The 17048-nt window shown below is 34.3% G+C and overlaps 1 protein-coding gene across 2 annotated transcripts in view; it reads left to right on the top strand.

Moving 5' to 3' along the window:
* The window catches only part of LOC132140636 (pikachurin), a 23442-nt gene extending 9558 nt beyond the window's left edge, over positions 1-13884 (top strand). Inside the window, exons 7-24 of one of the 2 annotated variants that reach the window (XM_059549481.1) lie at positions 1309-1475; positions 2365-2477; positions 2631-3042; positions 4535-4635; positions 4708-4808; positions 5581-5725; positions 5899-6088; positions 6916-7041; positions 8482-8725; positions 8845-8956; positions 9777-9893; positions 10117-10297; positions 11521-11544; positions 11674-11752; positions 12462-12605; positions 12724-12807; positions 13001-13104; positions 13721-13884. In XM_059549481.1, coding sequence (XP_059405464.1) covers positions 1309-1475; positions 2365-2477; positions 2631-3042; positions 4535-4635; positions 4708-4808; positions 5581-5725; positions 5899-6088; positions 6916-7041; positions 8482-8725; positions 8845-8956; positions 9777-9893; positions 10117-10297; positions 11521-11544; positions 11674-11752; positions 12462-12605; positions 12724-12807; positions 13001-13104; positions 13721-13872 — 2596 coding nt within the window. In that variant the 3' untranslated portion in view covers positions 13873-13884. The remainder of the gene's footprint in view (positions 1-1308; positions 1476-2364; positions 2478-2630; positions 3043-4534; positions 4636-4707; positions 4809-5580; positions 5726-5898; positions 6089-6915; positions 7042-8481; positions 8726-8844; positions 8957-9776; positions 9894-10116; positions 10298-11520; positions 11545-11673; positions 11753-12461; positions 12606-12723; positions 12808-13000; positions 13105-13720) is intronic. The other variant, XM_059549482.1, reaches the window with a different exon arrangement.
* Positions 13885-17048: the final 3164 nt, after the last annotated feature.

Raw genomic sequence — 17048 nt, 5'->3', positions numbered from 1 at the left:
AAGAATAAATTCACTGAAGTGTGTCCAGACATGTTACTGGTACCCTGCTGTACGTTTGTGTTAAGTAAATGTGCATTTGGGTGTGAAATTAGCATGTTTGTAATCCTCATGGATAATTATGCAACATGGTTGTCGGACTGTGTCCTCCTGCAGATTAGACTCACTCCCCCCAGGGACCGTCTGCTTCTCAGATTAACAACCTTTCACATGATTGCCCAATTTAGTCTCTCTTTAACATGAACAACACAGAACTGCAGATGTTCTTAATGGCACTATCAATTCTTTCTCAGTCTTCAGTGCATGTGCTGCTTGCAAACTAGAATGTTTTCATTTTGACATATGGAGTTTGTTTAATAAGGCACGTATCACTATTACCTCTGCTCATACTCAGGTTTAAGGATTTCTAATTAAATGCCTGAATTTGAATTGAGGTTGAAAGCAGGATGCAGAATTTCTATTTGAATTTGAATGCAAAAAAGGAGAAATATTAACATGTTAAAGATATTCAAAGAAAATTATACTGTATGAATGTAATATGCCACCTGTAGAAATTTGCTTGTATTTATTTAATCATATTTGTCAATTTAACTTTTGTCAACCCGAGGCCCAGGGTGCTATTTTATTATTATTTACATTATTTAATAGCTTTTCTTTTTATTTTTTCAGTTTTATTTTAATTTTAGTTTTGTGTTTGGGATTCAGGTATTATTATTATTATTTATATTTTTATTAAATAAATAAATAAGAGTTAGTCAGTTAGTTAGTTAGCTGCCAAGGCAACATTACTCATTGTTAAGTTTTTAAGTGTAAGATTTTTATTTAATATGTATATTTAATTTTATTTTAGCTTTACTTTATTTAAGGATTAAAATCTGCCCTGTCATTTTTTATTTAATTTTAGTTAAGTAATTTTTCTTAACATTTTGTAATTGTATTATTGCAAATTTTTTTAAATTTCTATTAGTTTCATAATAATTAAATAATAAAAAAGATTATATATATTTTTAAGTTTTAGTTGTAGTTATTTTACTATTTCAAACTTTAACTTAAAAAAAGTAGCATTGGCAACAAACTGAAGTAAAATGTAGTTGCTAATTTAACTTTTCTCATTTTTTTTTTAAGTGTAAAATTTCATTTAATATTTTATTTTATTTCAATTCAACTTTATCTCAGTCATCTCAATTTAAATCTGCTTAATCACATTGTCACCTGCCTAACAATAAAACCTTCATATTTAAAAAATATAAATAAATAAACACTAGAGAAAAGGATATAGTAGAGTTTTAGTGTTACAAGTGTGTGTTGCAGAGCGGAGATGGACACTGAGTGGACGTACATCAGAGAGCCAGTAGAGTCGAACTCTATGGTGCTCAAGGGTCTGCTTCCTGAGACAGAGTACCAGTTTGTGATCAGAGCCGTGAACGCACACGGGATCAGCCCTCCCAGTGCCATCAACAACCCCGTGCGCACTCTCGGTGAGTTACAGTGCAGTCAGGACAGGACCTTATGAGACCCTCAGGTCTGGGTAGGTTACTGGTTCACCATTGTGTTACTTTGGATAAAAGGGTCTAATTTGTTTGGATTCTCCTCTCAGGTTTATCTGCATGCATGGTGGCTGGAAAGACCAGACTAATTAAATTAAGCATCTTAAAGCCTGTTCATTTAGAGGAAGATGCACCTCGTTGTCACACAATTGCCACAAGGAGGAAGATTACAGCTAGTTACCCGCCCCAACCCTCCAGCAGACAGATTAAAAACAGAGACCCCCAAACAACAATTTGCTGCTTTAGGTTTGATGGTCTAGGCATCCAAGCAGTTGGATCCACCCAAAAACAACTGGGTTTAGACAACCACTGACCACCTCATGTGTTACTTTTAGGCACAAAATTTGGTCGGTTCAGAAATGTAAAAGTGCATCAAAACAAAACAAACAACATATTGTTTTTGTGCTCATTTTTAATATTTCTATATAACATTAATTTATTTTTTGTTTCAGTATCAGATTTAGTCATTTATTACTATATATTACTTGTTTTTTAAAGTTATATATTTTTAAGTTATATATATAATTTTTTTTTTTCAGGTTTTATTTAGATTCCTGAAAATTAAGTTTTAGTTTATTAACAATGCTTGGGTGGAGGACTTTTTTTCCGTGGAATGCATGACCTATGTTGAATCTTTTGAAATGCAGTTCTTGAAAAAAAAACTGTTAGCAGTCAGAATCTACTGTATGTTTCTGAATTGTAATGTAAAATTAAGGTGTGTTTCGTGCATGAAATCATGATGATTTGTTTCCTGCTTAATGCACTTGTTATGAGGTCAAATGACTAAAATATACACTGCTTTATTAAAAAAAAAAAACAGGTTCAGGAGATATAGGCAGTGGAGACTATGACGTCTACATCTCAAACTCTGACAGTAAAGATGAGGACGGGTTTGAAACCGATGACTCTGATTATGACGTCTTCATTGAGGAGGTGAGTCTTTATTGTTAAAGAAATCTACAATTGAAAAATGCAAAAGTCAGAAAAAAGAGAGAACTTGAAAAATTCTAAACATCTTTAAAAAAAAGAAAAAAAAGGAATGTTGTTATTTAATCTTTTTGGCATTCATCTGTACATTTCTTGCAGATAAAGTCGTTATCTAAGAAAAGCGGCAGACGGTCTCAGCTCCGCTCCCGCGTCGGGACTCCCGGTAACGGAAATGTTATTTATAGGATGCGAACACCTGTTTCCCAAAATATCAGCTTCACACCAACAGCAGTGGCAGCATGGACCACATCAACAACATTCACTAGCCCCGCCTCCAGGACAACCACCACACCTGTTGCACTGACAGGCTCCGCCCCCACCACGCCTCCTCCCGTAGTTCCTTCTCCCAGTCCATCGGTGACGCGGTGGAAAGGGGAAAGACCCCGGGTCTATGATGTACCATGTGACGAGATGGTCTGCCCTGCCGACAGCTTCTGCATCAACGATTACGACACTGGAGGCTCACGATGTCACTGCAACCTCGGTCGCCAGGGAGACTTCTGCTCAGAAGGTGAGTTTATTTACAGTGAGAGTCAATATTCTGAATGATGTAAATTGGTACATAGGGTATTTGATGTTTAATATTAACTGCCAGACAAAAGTTTGGAGCAATTAAGATTTTTTAAATGTTTTTAAGATAATCACTTCTGGAAATTCAGCTTTGCACCACAGGAATAAATTGCCTTCAAATTGAAAACAGTTATTTTAAATTGCAATCATATTCTACAATATTACTTTAATTTTACAGTATTTTTTTATCAAATAAATACAGCCTTGGTGAGAATAATAGACTTCAAAAACCTTAAAGAATGTAATTATTCTACACGTTTGGCCAGCAGCATATTATAATTATGTTAGATTACGAAACACAAACATTTTGCTGTAAGTGATGTTGCTTACTTCTACCAGACTCAAAGAGAAAGTAAAAAAAAAAATGAAAAAAAATGAAATGGTCATCATTGATTCACCGCACCTTGTTCTAAATCTGTTTAATTTTTGAGTGAACGATCCCGTTTGAATGATGCCACTGAAATAGACCACGCCCCTTCACCAAAACCCCACCCACTAAAACATGCAAAATGAACATCCAGAGACTGTTTCTAATAGGCTGGTTTGTGGACTGGCTTAAAAAAAGTCCAAACTCAAGACTCTTTTCTGCTGTTTAGACGATCTAAGGCAGTCAGCGAGACAGATGTGGTAACCTATGACACATTTTTTGAAAACGGAAAACTAGTATATTTTATATGTGGTATTTGAAAAAAAAAAAAAACTATATAAATAATCATTTTGAATGATTCATTGATGTTTTACAGGACTTTTGTGTGGTGAAATAAGCTATTTCGTCTCTTTTCTTAGTAGACATGATACAACCAGATGTTTTTTGAAGTTTAGTTTGATTCAGTAATCTCAGTCTCTCTCTCAGATGGGTGAGGGGCTTTTTCATTGCATTTCTTCCTCTCTCAGGTCTTCTATGAGGTCTCTTGGGAGTGTGTAATCTTTGAGTGTGGAGGTTTTCATGTGCTGTTGTCTGTTCCCCTGGCATTCCTCTCTAAGTCTAACCTTTTCAGAGCGAGTACAATAACATTCTAAATCAAGTTGACTCAACAGACAAGATATTGCTTATTGTTCTAAGTCTCTCACAGCATTGCATATCAGTTTCAATATTTTTAAATGCAATATATGTTGTGCTGAAAATTGCAATTGCATGAAATCTCACTATTCTAGTGAGCTGAACTCATTCTGAGTGTCAAAACATCAGCTTGGGTACTGACCAAATAATATACATGTATGTTATATATTCTTTCATATAGCCTCTAGGCTCCAAATGTTTTCCATTTGTTCCAAACTTACCTGATCCTATAAGTAAACTATGCTGAATTATTATATTGTATCTGTTTCCAAAGAGAAGTCATTGTTCTGTCCACTTCAGATTTGTTTGAATATTTATAGTATGACTCTCGAGACTGAAACACACTGTAACTGCTTAGCTTTGTGTCTTACAGGTCTGACGGTCAATTTCCCAAAGTTCTATGGCTACTCCCACATGACGTTTGAACCTCTTAAAAACTCTTACCAGAGCTTCCAGATCAGCCTGGAGTTTAAGGTAATCACACTTGAATACGTTTGAGAGGTTTTTGAGACCAGGCGCTTATGAATCACTGCTTTGACCTCTCAGGCTGAGGCTGAGGATGGATTACTGTTGTATTGTGGAGAGAATGAACACGGTAGAGGAGATTTCACCTCGCTGGCCCTCGTACGGGGAAAACTACACTACAGGTATCTCCGATTTTAAATACAATTCTTGCAATTCTCCACAATATTCTGCTGTTAATTCAACTCATGCTGATTCCAGTCAAGCTCTCTCTCTCTCTCTCTCTCTCTCTCTCTATATATATATATGTATGTATATGTACAGTGTGTGTGTTTAGTAATATTTGCATATTGGATTGTTTTTCCCTCATGAATATATATTCCCACATACATATACAGTATATTTATATATGAATATATATATATATATATGAAAACAAAAAAAAAATGATTCTGAAAAAAGAAATGTTTTGACTAATACTACGTGCATAATATTTACATAGCCTTTATATAATACATAATATTTTCATTGTGTTTTTTTCTTTCTAAGACTATTTATTTGTTGAATCATGATTGGTTTTTCCATTTATAATTATGTATTGTTTAACTTAAAACTATAATTTTTCATTGCTTCAACTATAACATTTTTTTTGGGCTTGACTGTAATCAGAGCTGTTTCCAGTTTCACTTATCTTATTGAAAAATATTAATGTTAATGTAAATTAAAATGTAAATTTATGCATTTAGCAGACCCAAAGTGACTTACAGTGCATTCAGGCTAACATTTTTTACCTAACGTGTTCCTTGGGAATCAAACCCACAACCTTGCGCTGCTAGTCGCAATGCTCTACCACTTAAGCCACAGGAACACTATTGATGAATTGTTTTTTTTTTTTTCTCAGTGAAATGTAATTTATTTGTGATTATTTGTAATTGATCTTGAATTTTCTGTGTACAGGTTTAACTGCGGTACAGGTGCAGCTCAGATTGTAAGTGACAGCTCCATTGTGATTGGACAGTGGCACAGGGTCACAATATTTAGAGACGGCATGAATGGCTGGCTGAGATTAGACAATGACACACCAGTGTCGAGCCGTTCTCAGGTATGCATGCTTTCACACAACACAAATTATAGAAAAAAAGTATTAAGAAATGAAGTTGGTGTTGTGGCTGGTTTTGTGTCATGCTGTACTGACCAATCAGCATCCAGGGCTGGAACTCTGGAAATCTGTTTTCTGAAATGCATCCAGCAACCTTTGTTCTTTCTCTCTTTTAGGGTCAGTACACTAAAATAACGTTCCGCACGCTGTTGTTTCTGGGCGGAGCTCCGAATGCCTATTGGCTGGTGAGGGCGGTGGGCACCAATCGTGGCTTTCAGGGCTGCATGCAGAGTCTGACTGTCAACAGTAAAGCCATTGACATCCGCCCCTGGCCTAAAGGAAACGCACTGAGCGGAGCAGACATCGGTTAGTTTGACATACCCCACAACTATGAGTGTCCAAATACATTTTGTCTTTATTTTGAATAGCTTTATCTATTGTTTTATGATTTTCAAATCTTAAAGTCTTTTTTTTTTTTGTCCAAATACTTAAAGTATACTTGTTCCAGCATAAATGTTGTCTAGCTGGGGTTCAGCAGTTGATAATTAAATCATAATTGTCAAATTTAAATAATACATAATTGAAAAATAAAAGCAGTCAAAATAAAGCACTTATTAAAAAATTCTATATTTTTATTTTTTACATGCATGTCAAGTAATCATTAACTGACATCAGAGAACTGTGATGTTTGGGTCAGATTTTTTTTATTAATACTTTTATTTACCAAGGATGCATTAAATTAAACAAAAGTGGCTGTAAACATATATATAAACATAAATATATATATATATATAATTCAAATAAATTCTGATTCTTGAAAGACAAACATTATCCAATATTTAACCTTGATAATCATAGCAAGTTTCTTGAGCAGTAAATCAGCATATTAGAATGATTTCTGAAGGATCATGTGACACTGAAGAATGGAAATTCAGCTTTGCATCACAGGAATAAATTACATTTTAAAATATATTAAAATACAAAACAATTATTTTCAGTTGTAATAATATTTCAATAATAAATGCAAATAAATGCAGCCTTGATTAGACTTCTTTCAAAAACATTCTGCCCCTGAATTGTTGAATAACAGTGCAGTGATCTAACGCATTGATATTCAGACATTTTTATATGTCCACATCATGTTGGTATAACTGCATATGTGTTCAAAGCATCTCCTCATCTGTGAGTTTCAGGGGAGTGCAGCAACAGTGTGTGTGAGAAGGTCACCTGTGCTAATGGAGGAATCTGCTTTGCCAACCGTGCGGATGGCTTCATCTGTCTGTGTCCTCTCGGCTATAAGGGCTTCCTCTGTGAGGAGAGTGAGTCACACACGCTGGCGTTTGCTTGTGTTCACACACACACACACACACACACACATACACACACACACACACACACACACACACACACACACAAACACACACACACACACACACACACACACACACACACACACACACACACACACACACACAAACTCACACATGCCCACACACACACACACACAAACTCATGCATGCACACACACACACACACACACACACACACTCACAAACAGACAAACACACACACACACACACACACACACACACTGGTTGCATGTTTTCTGGAGAAATGCCATAGGCATAATGGTTTTCATACTGTAAAAAACAATACTTTCTATTCTCTTACCCTATCCCTAAACAACCCCTCACACTAAACTTTCTGCATTTTTAGATAAAAACAAAAAACTAAAACAAGCAAAAAAGATAAAACTAGTTTCTGGACACTTAAGTGGCACGTAATTGACAATTAAATGAAAAAGTGTTCGCAATCTTTTTTAAATTTATACTTAGGCATTCTTCTTATTTTAACCACTAAAGTAGGATTTAAGTGCTTCTTTAAATGTAATTTTATAATTACAGAAATCTTAATATTATGCTGATTTGATGCTTGAAAAACCTTTCTTATTATTATCAATGTCGAAAACAGTCGTGCTGCTTAATAAAATCTTACAGACCTCATATTTAGATTTCAAATATAACGATTCATTCACACATTTTCACTTAAGTAGTATATCTTTAAATGTAATTTAACAATTGTTTTTGAATTGAAATATGGCTAATGTAATGTAAATCATACATTTATGTTATTTCTGCAACTTGAATATTATGCATTTAAATGAATTTGTAATTTTTAATGATGAATATTACATTTAGAACATTTAAAATATATTTACTTTAAATGAAATATCAAATAGTACACTACAGTTAAAATTACAATAAAGTACTTTTACATGTGTATGATGTATGTCTGCAGACATCAAAATAGGTACTTCCTTAAAGCATGACAAAATTATGATTCAAATACTGATTTTAAAGTAAAACGTTTAATTTGAGATTATTACAAAGTGCACTTTTCCAGCTGTGTTTAAGTTAAGAAACATAGTTTACTTTAAGTGGCCTTTTATTTAACCAACATGATCTACAAGTACAGTTAAAAAATAAATCAAAAATACTTTTAAAGTAAAATTTCAAAATTAAGTGAAGTAATAAGTATCACAGTGTCTCCAAAACGGTGCAAGAACATAAATATATGTCTCACAAGACATAACACGCAGCATTTAACACACAAAAACAACGAGAGTGTAATAACAGTGTAGTAGTAGTACTAATAAAATTCCAAAAATGAATTTGAACCACCAAACACAGCCAGTCACTCAGTGTGTCATTACCTGACTCCGTATTTCTGACTTCTATGTCTTACACCTCTTGTTTCAGCTTTCCTGTTGTCTCTACCCCAGTTTAATGAGAGCATGTACTCGTACGCCAGCGCCCCCTGGCCTCAGCCCTCCCACAACTACCTGTCCTTCATGGAGTTCGAGATGACCTTCCAGCCGACCAATCCTGACGGCACGCTGCTCTACACCGATGATGTGGCCAGTCGTGACTTCCTGTCCATCAGCCTGGTGGGCGGATACGTGGAGTTTCGCTTCGACTGCGGCTCGGGTGCCACAGTTATCAGGTGGAGTGTGTAGTAAAGTCCTAAACCTTTGAGTTTCTTGCCATTTTGGTAGATGACTGGGAATCAGCTGTTAAATATTCAGTAAGGATCATAAACTATATCATTACTTCTGTTGTCAGGAGTGAAGAGGCCGTCGCTACAGACGCGTGGCATGAGTTGCGTGTCTCACGAACAGCAAAAAATGGCATTTTACAGGTAGACAACCAGAGACCAGTGGAAGGCATGGCAGAGGTGAACACTTTCATTTTATCTGAAAACATTTACTCCACCGTACAGAAGTTGGTCAGTAAGATTTTTGTATATTTCGGAATATTTTTAGGGCTGCATTTATTTGATCATAAATGCCATAAAAACTGCAATGTTATGAAACATTGTTGAAATTTAAAACAACTTTTCTCTTTTGTAATTTATTTTAAAATGTAATAAATTCTTCAGTGCCCATTATCCTTCAGAAATCATTTTAATATGCTGATTTGCTGCTCAAAAACATATAATGAAATCAAAATTATAATGTTCAATGTTGAAAAGAGCTTCTCTATATTTTTGTAGAAACTGTTATTTTTTTCAGGATTCTTTGATAAAAAAAAAAATAGAAAGTTTAAAAGAACATAATTTATTTGAAATATTTTATAACATTATAATTGTTTTTACTGTCACTTTTGATCAGTTTGATGATAATTAACTAATAATTTCCTTTTTTTTTTTTTTTTTTTTTTAGTGACCCCATTAGTCTCTTTCGCTTAATTATATTAGTGATTTAGTTTCATTATATACTTTTAAATCAGGATATTTTATTTTATTATATTTTTCATTTTATCGTTTTATTTAGTCTACATAATTTCCTTTAATGACAGAGTGAAAACATACTTTTTGCTCTTAATATGGGCTTTTGAACATCATTTTATGACAAGAAAATCTATAAATGTATAAAACAAGGGAGCTGTATGCTTTCTTACTATTTTGTATATATATAGTGTATTGTATAACAACAAAAATATTAATAATAATCTCTCTCTCTCTCTCTCTCTCTCTTGCTTTCTTTCTCTCTCAGGGTGCATTTACACAGATAAAATGTAGTTCTCCTCTCTATATTGGAGGAGTTCCTAATTATGATATTACTAAGACGAGCGCTGGCGTCCTGAGACCCTTCAGTGGAACTGTGCAGAAGGTACTAGAGTTGTAGAAACTACAGACACCCAGTGCACCCTAACAACCACGTAGCAATGTTAACAAATAATCATGATTAATAAGTAGTGTAAATTCAGCAGCAGTTAATTCAATATGAGATTGAATATGCTTAGTGTTCAATGCTGCAGCACCTGACTCTTTACAGATGTATGCAGATTCAATGTTTGTAGTATTATCATTTTCATTCTTTCCTCCTGACCCAGATCACTCTGAATGACCGCACTATAGAGCTGAATCCCGGTCAGGCTTTTGGGGTGAACGTGTTGAACGCAGATCACCCGTGTGTGGAGAACCCATGTGCTAATGGAGGAACCTGCAGGCCGAAGTGGGACGGATACGACTGTGACTGTACGCTTGGGTATGATGGGAAACACTGTCAGAAAGGTGAGAAAGCAAACAACTCAAAGGCATAGGTGCTCCTGAAGATCTGCCATTCAAAGTTTAGCTTAAATTTTAATCACACAAACCTGAAGCCATAATCCAGGGATAAGTTAAGAATGGAATCCTTACATACTTCCCATGCAATTATTGACAAATTCATAATGTATAGTATGCGAAAAACATACTTTATCCCATTAAAATTAGTGCATGCAGCACTCTACAGTACTGTACATGATGTGCACCATGCAGTATTTCATTCCAAAAGTATGTTAAATGATTTACTGCCATACTACTCTTACTATTTCAAGGTATGCAGATTTCTCATATGAATTTGTTATATGTTATTGTTAACAGAAGACTACAACTACTACAGTTCTGAAAATCACTTTTGTAATAATAATAATTTAACAAATCCTAAAAAGCAGAAAAGTTGGCTTTTATTTAACTATAATAATTTACAAAAATTAAACTAAAGCAAAAATAAATATGATTTACTGCTATATAGACATTAAATTAAATTGATGCATTTGGCAGACGCTTTTATCCAAAGCGACTTACAGTGCATTCAGGCTGTCAATTTTTACCTATCATGTGTTCCCGGGGAATTGAACCCCCAACCTTGGGCTTGAGAATGCAATGCTCTACCAATTGAGCTACAGGAACACTAACTATGTTATTAAATTAACATAGACATATTTGAATAATTAATATTATAATTATTATTTATAAACTTTATTATGTTATGTCATTTTAATGAAAAAAGCACATTAAAAAAATGACAAAAGCTTATAAAAATAGAAGTGAATTAAACTAAAACAAAATAATACAAAAAAATAATAATGTATCTCAGAATGCAGTGCAGAACATTTAATTTTACATGCCATCATGCACAGCCTCTTTGACTTATTATTTGATCAGGTTGTGTTTTTAAATACAAAATTAGGTTAAAATGCAAATTACAGTATGAGTTTTACTGAAACCGATGCAAACTACTAAGCTTTGCATAGTGCTTCTCATATTATCAGTATAAGGTTGAAACTACACTCTGCAGGAAGGCAGATATCCAGGAGTGGGACTGAGCGCTAAGTGAAAACTTTCCTTCCGTAGTATTTTTTGCTTGGTTTTAGACTGAGATGTCGCTCTGATATTCTTTGCAGACTTCTTCCATAACACCTCAAAATCTTTCTTAAGCTTCTTTTATTCTGTTTTGTGCTCTCACTGTGCAGAATGTGGGAATTATTGCTTAAACAGTAAGTACTAGAGGCAAAATCTTATTCATGTCTGCTCTCTAATAAGAATGGCTTTAGTGTATTAATGATGTGTGCTGCCATCTAGTGCATGTAACAGAGCTGTGCACCTTATGTTGTTCACTTTATCAGCTGTCACTGAATCTATTGAGATCCCTCAGTTCACTGGACGCAGCTATCTGACATACGACAACAGAGATATCCTCAAAAGGTAGAGTACTTTTGCTTTTACACTCTATAACTTCGCTCAAATCAATAGAGTCAATTAGTCCCTGCACACTTTTTCAGCAGCCTTGGTTCTAAAAGTATTTATTCTATTCATTTTTCTCATAGGGATTTTTTTCAAAGTCTTTGTTAATGTATTATATGACATGAACTAAACCAAGCAGCTATGAGGTGAATCGTTACAAAGTTGGATTTTAAGTAAAAAAGTATTTGGAATAAAAAGACAAAAAGAATATGTGCTTAACTGCTTTAGTGAGGGAAAGAACTACAATCCATCGAAAGCACTGCAAATGACAATCAAACTAAAAACAATGGTAAAATATAAAACTATTCATTTAAAGTTATTGATTATAATTATAAAAACAATAGATTTATGCAAAATGCGCATTACATCATTTGCAGTGCTTAATGGGAGAGTGTGTGTGGAGAGTGCAGTTTTGCACAGTATCATGGGTAATGTAGTTTCCCACCTTGAATTCCACTGTTAAATCAAGTCATGTGAAATAATCCAAACAGATGGCTTCATCAAAAGCATTTTCCTTGGAGCTCAGTGTAGGTCTGTCTTTATAAGTAAAAAATCTATTGTCCAAAGAACTCAATTGTTGCACTCCGTGCTTCATATGAAGATTTTGTCTTTTCTTTGCATACTGTACATGCATGCACACATGCTAATATAACTGTGCGTGTCTTTGCAGGGTATCAGGTTCCAGAACAAACATGTTCATGCGTTTTAAGAGCACGTCTAAAGATGGTCTTTTACTGTGGCGGGGGGACAATCCAATGAGAGCCAACAGTGACTACCTGTCTCTCGGCCTTCAAGACGGAGCGCTCATTTTCAGGTATAACAACATATACATCTGCGTGCACCGATATGCTTAAAGACATGAGATTTACATTAATATGTCAGACAATTTCCAGATCTTAAGATCCTCCTAACCTCTCTTCTTCTCTCTACAGTTATAATCTTGGTAGCGGAGCTGCCACTGTGGTCATTAATGGCACATTTAGTGATGGCAAATGGCACAGAGTGAAGGCTGTCAGGTCAGACATTTGCCATTAAAATGTCTTTCTTTATCAAAATGTCACATACTGTACTTTAGCATATTTGTTTTCTTTGAGCATGAAAACTGTTTAAGCTGTAAGTCCTACGTCAAATGTCAGGCAATTTGCACCATTTAAAACGGCTGTAGTTTTCCCAGTTTAACAGTCAAGATGGTTTTATCTCTGTTTGAAGGGATGGACAGTTTGGTAAACTAACCGTTGATGATTACGGAGCTAAAACGGGCCGATCTCCTGGAAAGATGAGACAGCTGAACATCAATGGTGACCTTTACATTGGTAAGAATAAATGCAATTATGAAGTTAACTGTAATGTGATAAAGATTGTGATAATGACAGTAGATGTCCACTCAAGAGTGTGTATGAAATAAAGTAGGAATAAAAAACACTAACATTCAGAAGTGGTTTTATTGAAAGAAATTCAGCAAAGATGCATTAAATTGTTTAAAAGTGACAGTAAAGACATTTATAATGTTAAAAAGCGGTTTGTTTTGAACCTTCTATTCATTACAGAATCCTGAAATAAATTGATTACAGTTTTGATAAAAGTATGAAGCAGCACACCCCTTTTCAACTTTGTGTATGTTTCTTAAGCAGCCAATCAGCATATTAGAATGATTTCTGAAGAATCATGTGATGCTGAAGACTGAAGTAATAGTGCAGAAAATTCAGCTTTGCATCACATGAATAAATAACATTTCTATTCAAAAAGAAAATTGTTATTTTAAATTGTAATAATTTTTCATGAATATTATTGTTTTTTTTTTCAACCAATAAATGCAGCTGTGGTGAGCATAAGAGACTAAAAAACAAAAAGAACTTTTGAATGGTAGTGTATGTATTGTACATGTATTTGTCTAGTTCTGTTGGTGATTTTGATTTCAAACTTCTCCAGGGGGGATGAAGGAGATCGCGTTGCACACTAACAGGCAGTACATGCGAGGTTTAGTGGGATGCATTTCTCATTTCACTCTGGCCACAGACTACCATCTGTCTCTGGTTGATGATGCAGCTGACGGCAAGAACATCAACACCTGCACCAACTGAACACCTCAAAAACAGCAGCTACAGAGCATGATCATCAGTATTCGTGATCCAAGAACAACGTCATCAAAATAACAACAATATCAGGAACACCAACATCACTGACCTCAGCTGAGAAGCAACAAATACATTTGCAATTCCAGCCAAAATTTATATATGCCCCATTCAACCCTTCAAAATGATCCTAGTTAGTCCACAATAAGCTACAGTATAATGTAATAAAAGAGCCAAACTTACAGCATTTAGCTTGGAACATTGTACATGTGGTGAGATGAGGATGAAAGTGTTTTCTTCCATTATATACCAAATTCCTGCACCAACAGCAAGAGTTGATATTAATCAGTGTAATAACAAAACGGTTTTCCACATGTAGTTGAATCACAGTTAATAAATGTTTTAATATTTCATAAGCGAGCATGCTTTTATTTGAAGGCAAGCCCAGCTCAGAGGTTGTTTGTCCATCATGCAACTTTTGATCTTTCACAGTAACAACTAAACCTGTTTATACACCAAACTGTCTATGTTTTCAAATCTACAAGCCCTTTTTATAGCACTTACTGTATGATTCCGCAACCAGTTCTTGTCCCTAGTCAGATGGGTCCTCTTGTATTATTCTCTTCAAGGGCAAAGGTGATGGAGAGATGTATTTATATAATTAATGTTTTTTTTTTAAACCATTAATTTTGAATCAGTATTTAGACTGATGAATTTATAGATGAAGATTGGTTGTGTTGAGTAACTGTCGTGTTGTGTAGTAAACGTCTATCTCGTGAGGTAATGTTTGCAGTGTGCGTTTTAGTGGTGGAAGGACAAAGTGATGTGATTTTTCTTTTGTATCAGAGGGTTCTCTTTAACGTCTCTGCCTCTCTTTTCCTTCTGGCTACAAACTGGTATGAATCCCAAAGACTCTTTTATAGCTTCTATAGCTCTTTATTTATTTTTGTCTGCAAAAAAAATCTCTTAATTTTTCTGCCTTGATGTTTTAAAAGCCTATCATTTTGCCATCAAAAATGTGACTTATTGCTTTCATTAAATTCATTGATTTCATTAAATAAAAAGAATGCCAGACACTTCATTTTACAAGGGTGTATCTTTACATTTATTCTAAAGCTTTGTTATTGCAAATCTTTCTTAAAAGACAGTCAAAACAGTATAAACCACGCAATTGTAATTTAATCGCGATTAATCGCATCCAAAATAAATGTTTTTGTTTATATGATGTGTTTATAGCATATGTGTGAGGTGGTGTTGGCGCAGTGGATAAGACACATGCCTTTGGTGTGAGAGACTTGGGTTCGAATCCACTGTGAAACACCAATGTGTCCCTGAGCAAGACACTTAACCCCTAGTTGCTCCAGAGGCGTGCGACCGCTGACATATATAGCAATTGTAAGTCGCTTTGGATAAAAGAGTCAGCTGAAATGTAAATGCGTGTATATTAAAAACATATTCATATACATTTTATCATATATAAATCTATTTAACATATAAACGTAACATATTTTTCTTAAATATATGCATGCATTTGCGTGTAGCCTATTTATATAATAGATTTACACAGTACACACACATATATTATGTAAACAAAAACCTTGATTTTGGATGCGAATAATCTCGATTAATTGTTTGACAGCACTAATATATATAGAATAGAGAGAGAGAGAGAGAGAGAGAGAGAGAGAGAGAGAGAGAGAGAGAGAGAATCCCTAAAATTCAAGCTATGGGTCAAAATGCCCGTTTAAAAATTTTGTCTCATATTTACATCACATAGGCTAGTTAATAAATATCACACGAGCTGTAGGCTAAGTGCAATATCACAGCAGTGCAAATATGATAAATTAACATTACTCATCTTATACAACAGTTCATTAAGAAGTTAATATTGTGTTATTTTAGACACAATAATGTCTGTTTTGCTCAATTTTGCCAAACAAAATATAAAGACAAATCAGAACTGTTCATCCCCGAGCAACCCACAGCGGCATTTTATTTCTTAATCCACGTTTTGAACGAATTTGGTGAAACATTTGGCGCGTTGAACCATTGATGATGATGATCTGCTTCAAGTCGAACAAGCCTAATGATTCAATGAACCACTCATAAAGAACCAATTAATTCACTCCTGAATGAATCAGCCATTTGAACGAATCAAACGAATGAATAAATGACTCGATGACTTAATCATTAAGACATTACCAACACCTACTGGCAGGTTTAGTTTATTATTTAGAGTATCATTTCATTAAAGAAATAATTTAATATTGTCATAGTAATAATGATAAAATTAAGAAAATAAATTATTAAAGTTATAGTTCACCCAACCAAAAATGAAATTTCTGTCATCATTTACACACATGGTTCAAAAGAGTAAGCTATATGTAATACATTTTATCAAACAAAATATTTCTTGCTGAACCTACTTTTTGTCATCTCTGTTTGATGCTTTGCACAACAATGACTTGAAATTATATTTTCAGAGCAATTTCTCCAAATTTGATGTGCGTCAACTAGTTCTTCGTATTTTAAACACTAGATGTCAGCAAAAGATTTCTGAGAAAGCTGAAGATTAAGCCCATTCAAAGAAGATTTTTTTAAAATTATTATTTTTTTATTATTTTGTTGTTGTTGTTATTATTGTAGGCTATTAGTGATGCCTGTGTCTCAGATCTGCTGTGCTAGAATACATGTCTGACTGTATTTTACATTAAACTGTCTATTGTTACAGTAGATTTTGATGTATTTGAATCCCCTGTGATTAGCTTAAAGGACATTTTCATAACCCCACATTTTGGGTTTAATTTTTGCCCTAAACTCAAATTTGATCTTGGACAGAGAGCTTTATTCGGGCTGATATAAGCATTTTTAAAACAAGCAAGCCATAAGTGTTTTGTTGTATTGATAACATTTTCAGGTAATCATGATTCATGGCACAGCTGTTCTTAGATATTTAATGTGTCTGTGTTAATGCCCTAAAATATCCCCCTTTTCTGCAGAGGGCGACAAATTTCTCCACATAATGCTGACGTTTAAGTCCAACAGAGGATCAGCAAGTAATGAAAACTGTTCATTCCAGATTTAAAAAAAAAAAACAAAACATGATAATTCATCTTGGCCTAAATAAGAGTAATCCCAAGACAACAAAAGATTAAGATGCGACATTAATCAGATAGCAAAGTTTA

This window comes from Carassius carassius, chromosome 5 (genome assembly GCF_963082965.1).
Source record: "Carassius carassius chromosome 5, fCarCar2.1, whole genome shotgun sequence".
In the NCBI taxonomy this organism is placed as follows: Eukaryota; Metazoa; Chordata; class Actinopteri; order Cypriniformes; family Cyprinidae; genus Carassius; species Carassius carassius.
This window is presented reverse-complemented; position numbering and strand designations above follow the sequence as displayed.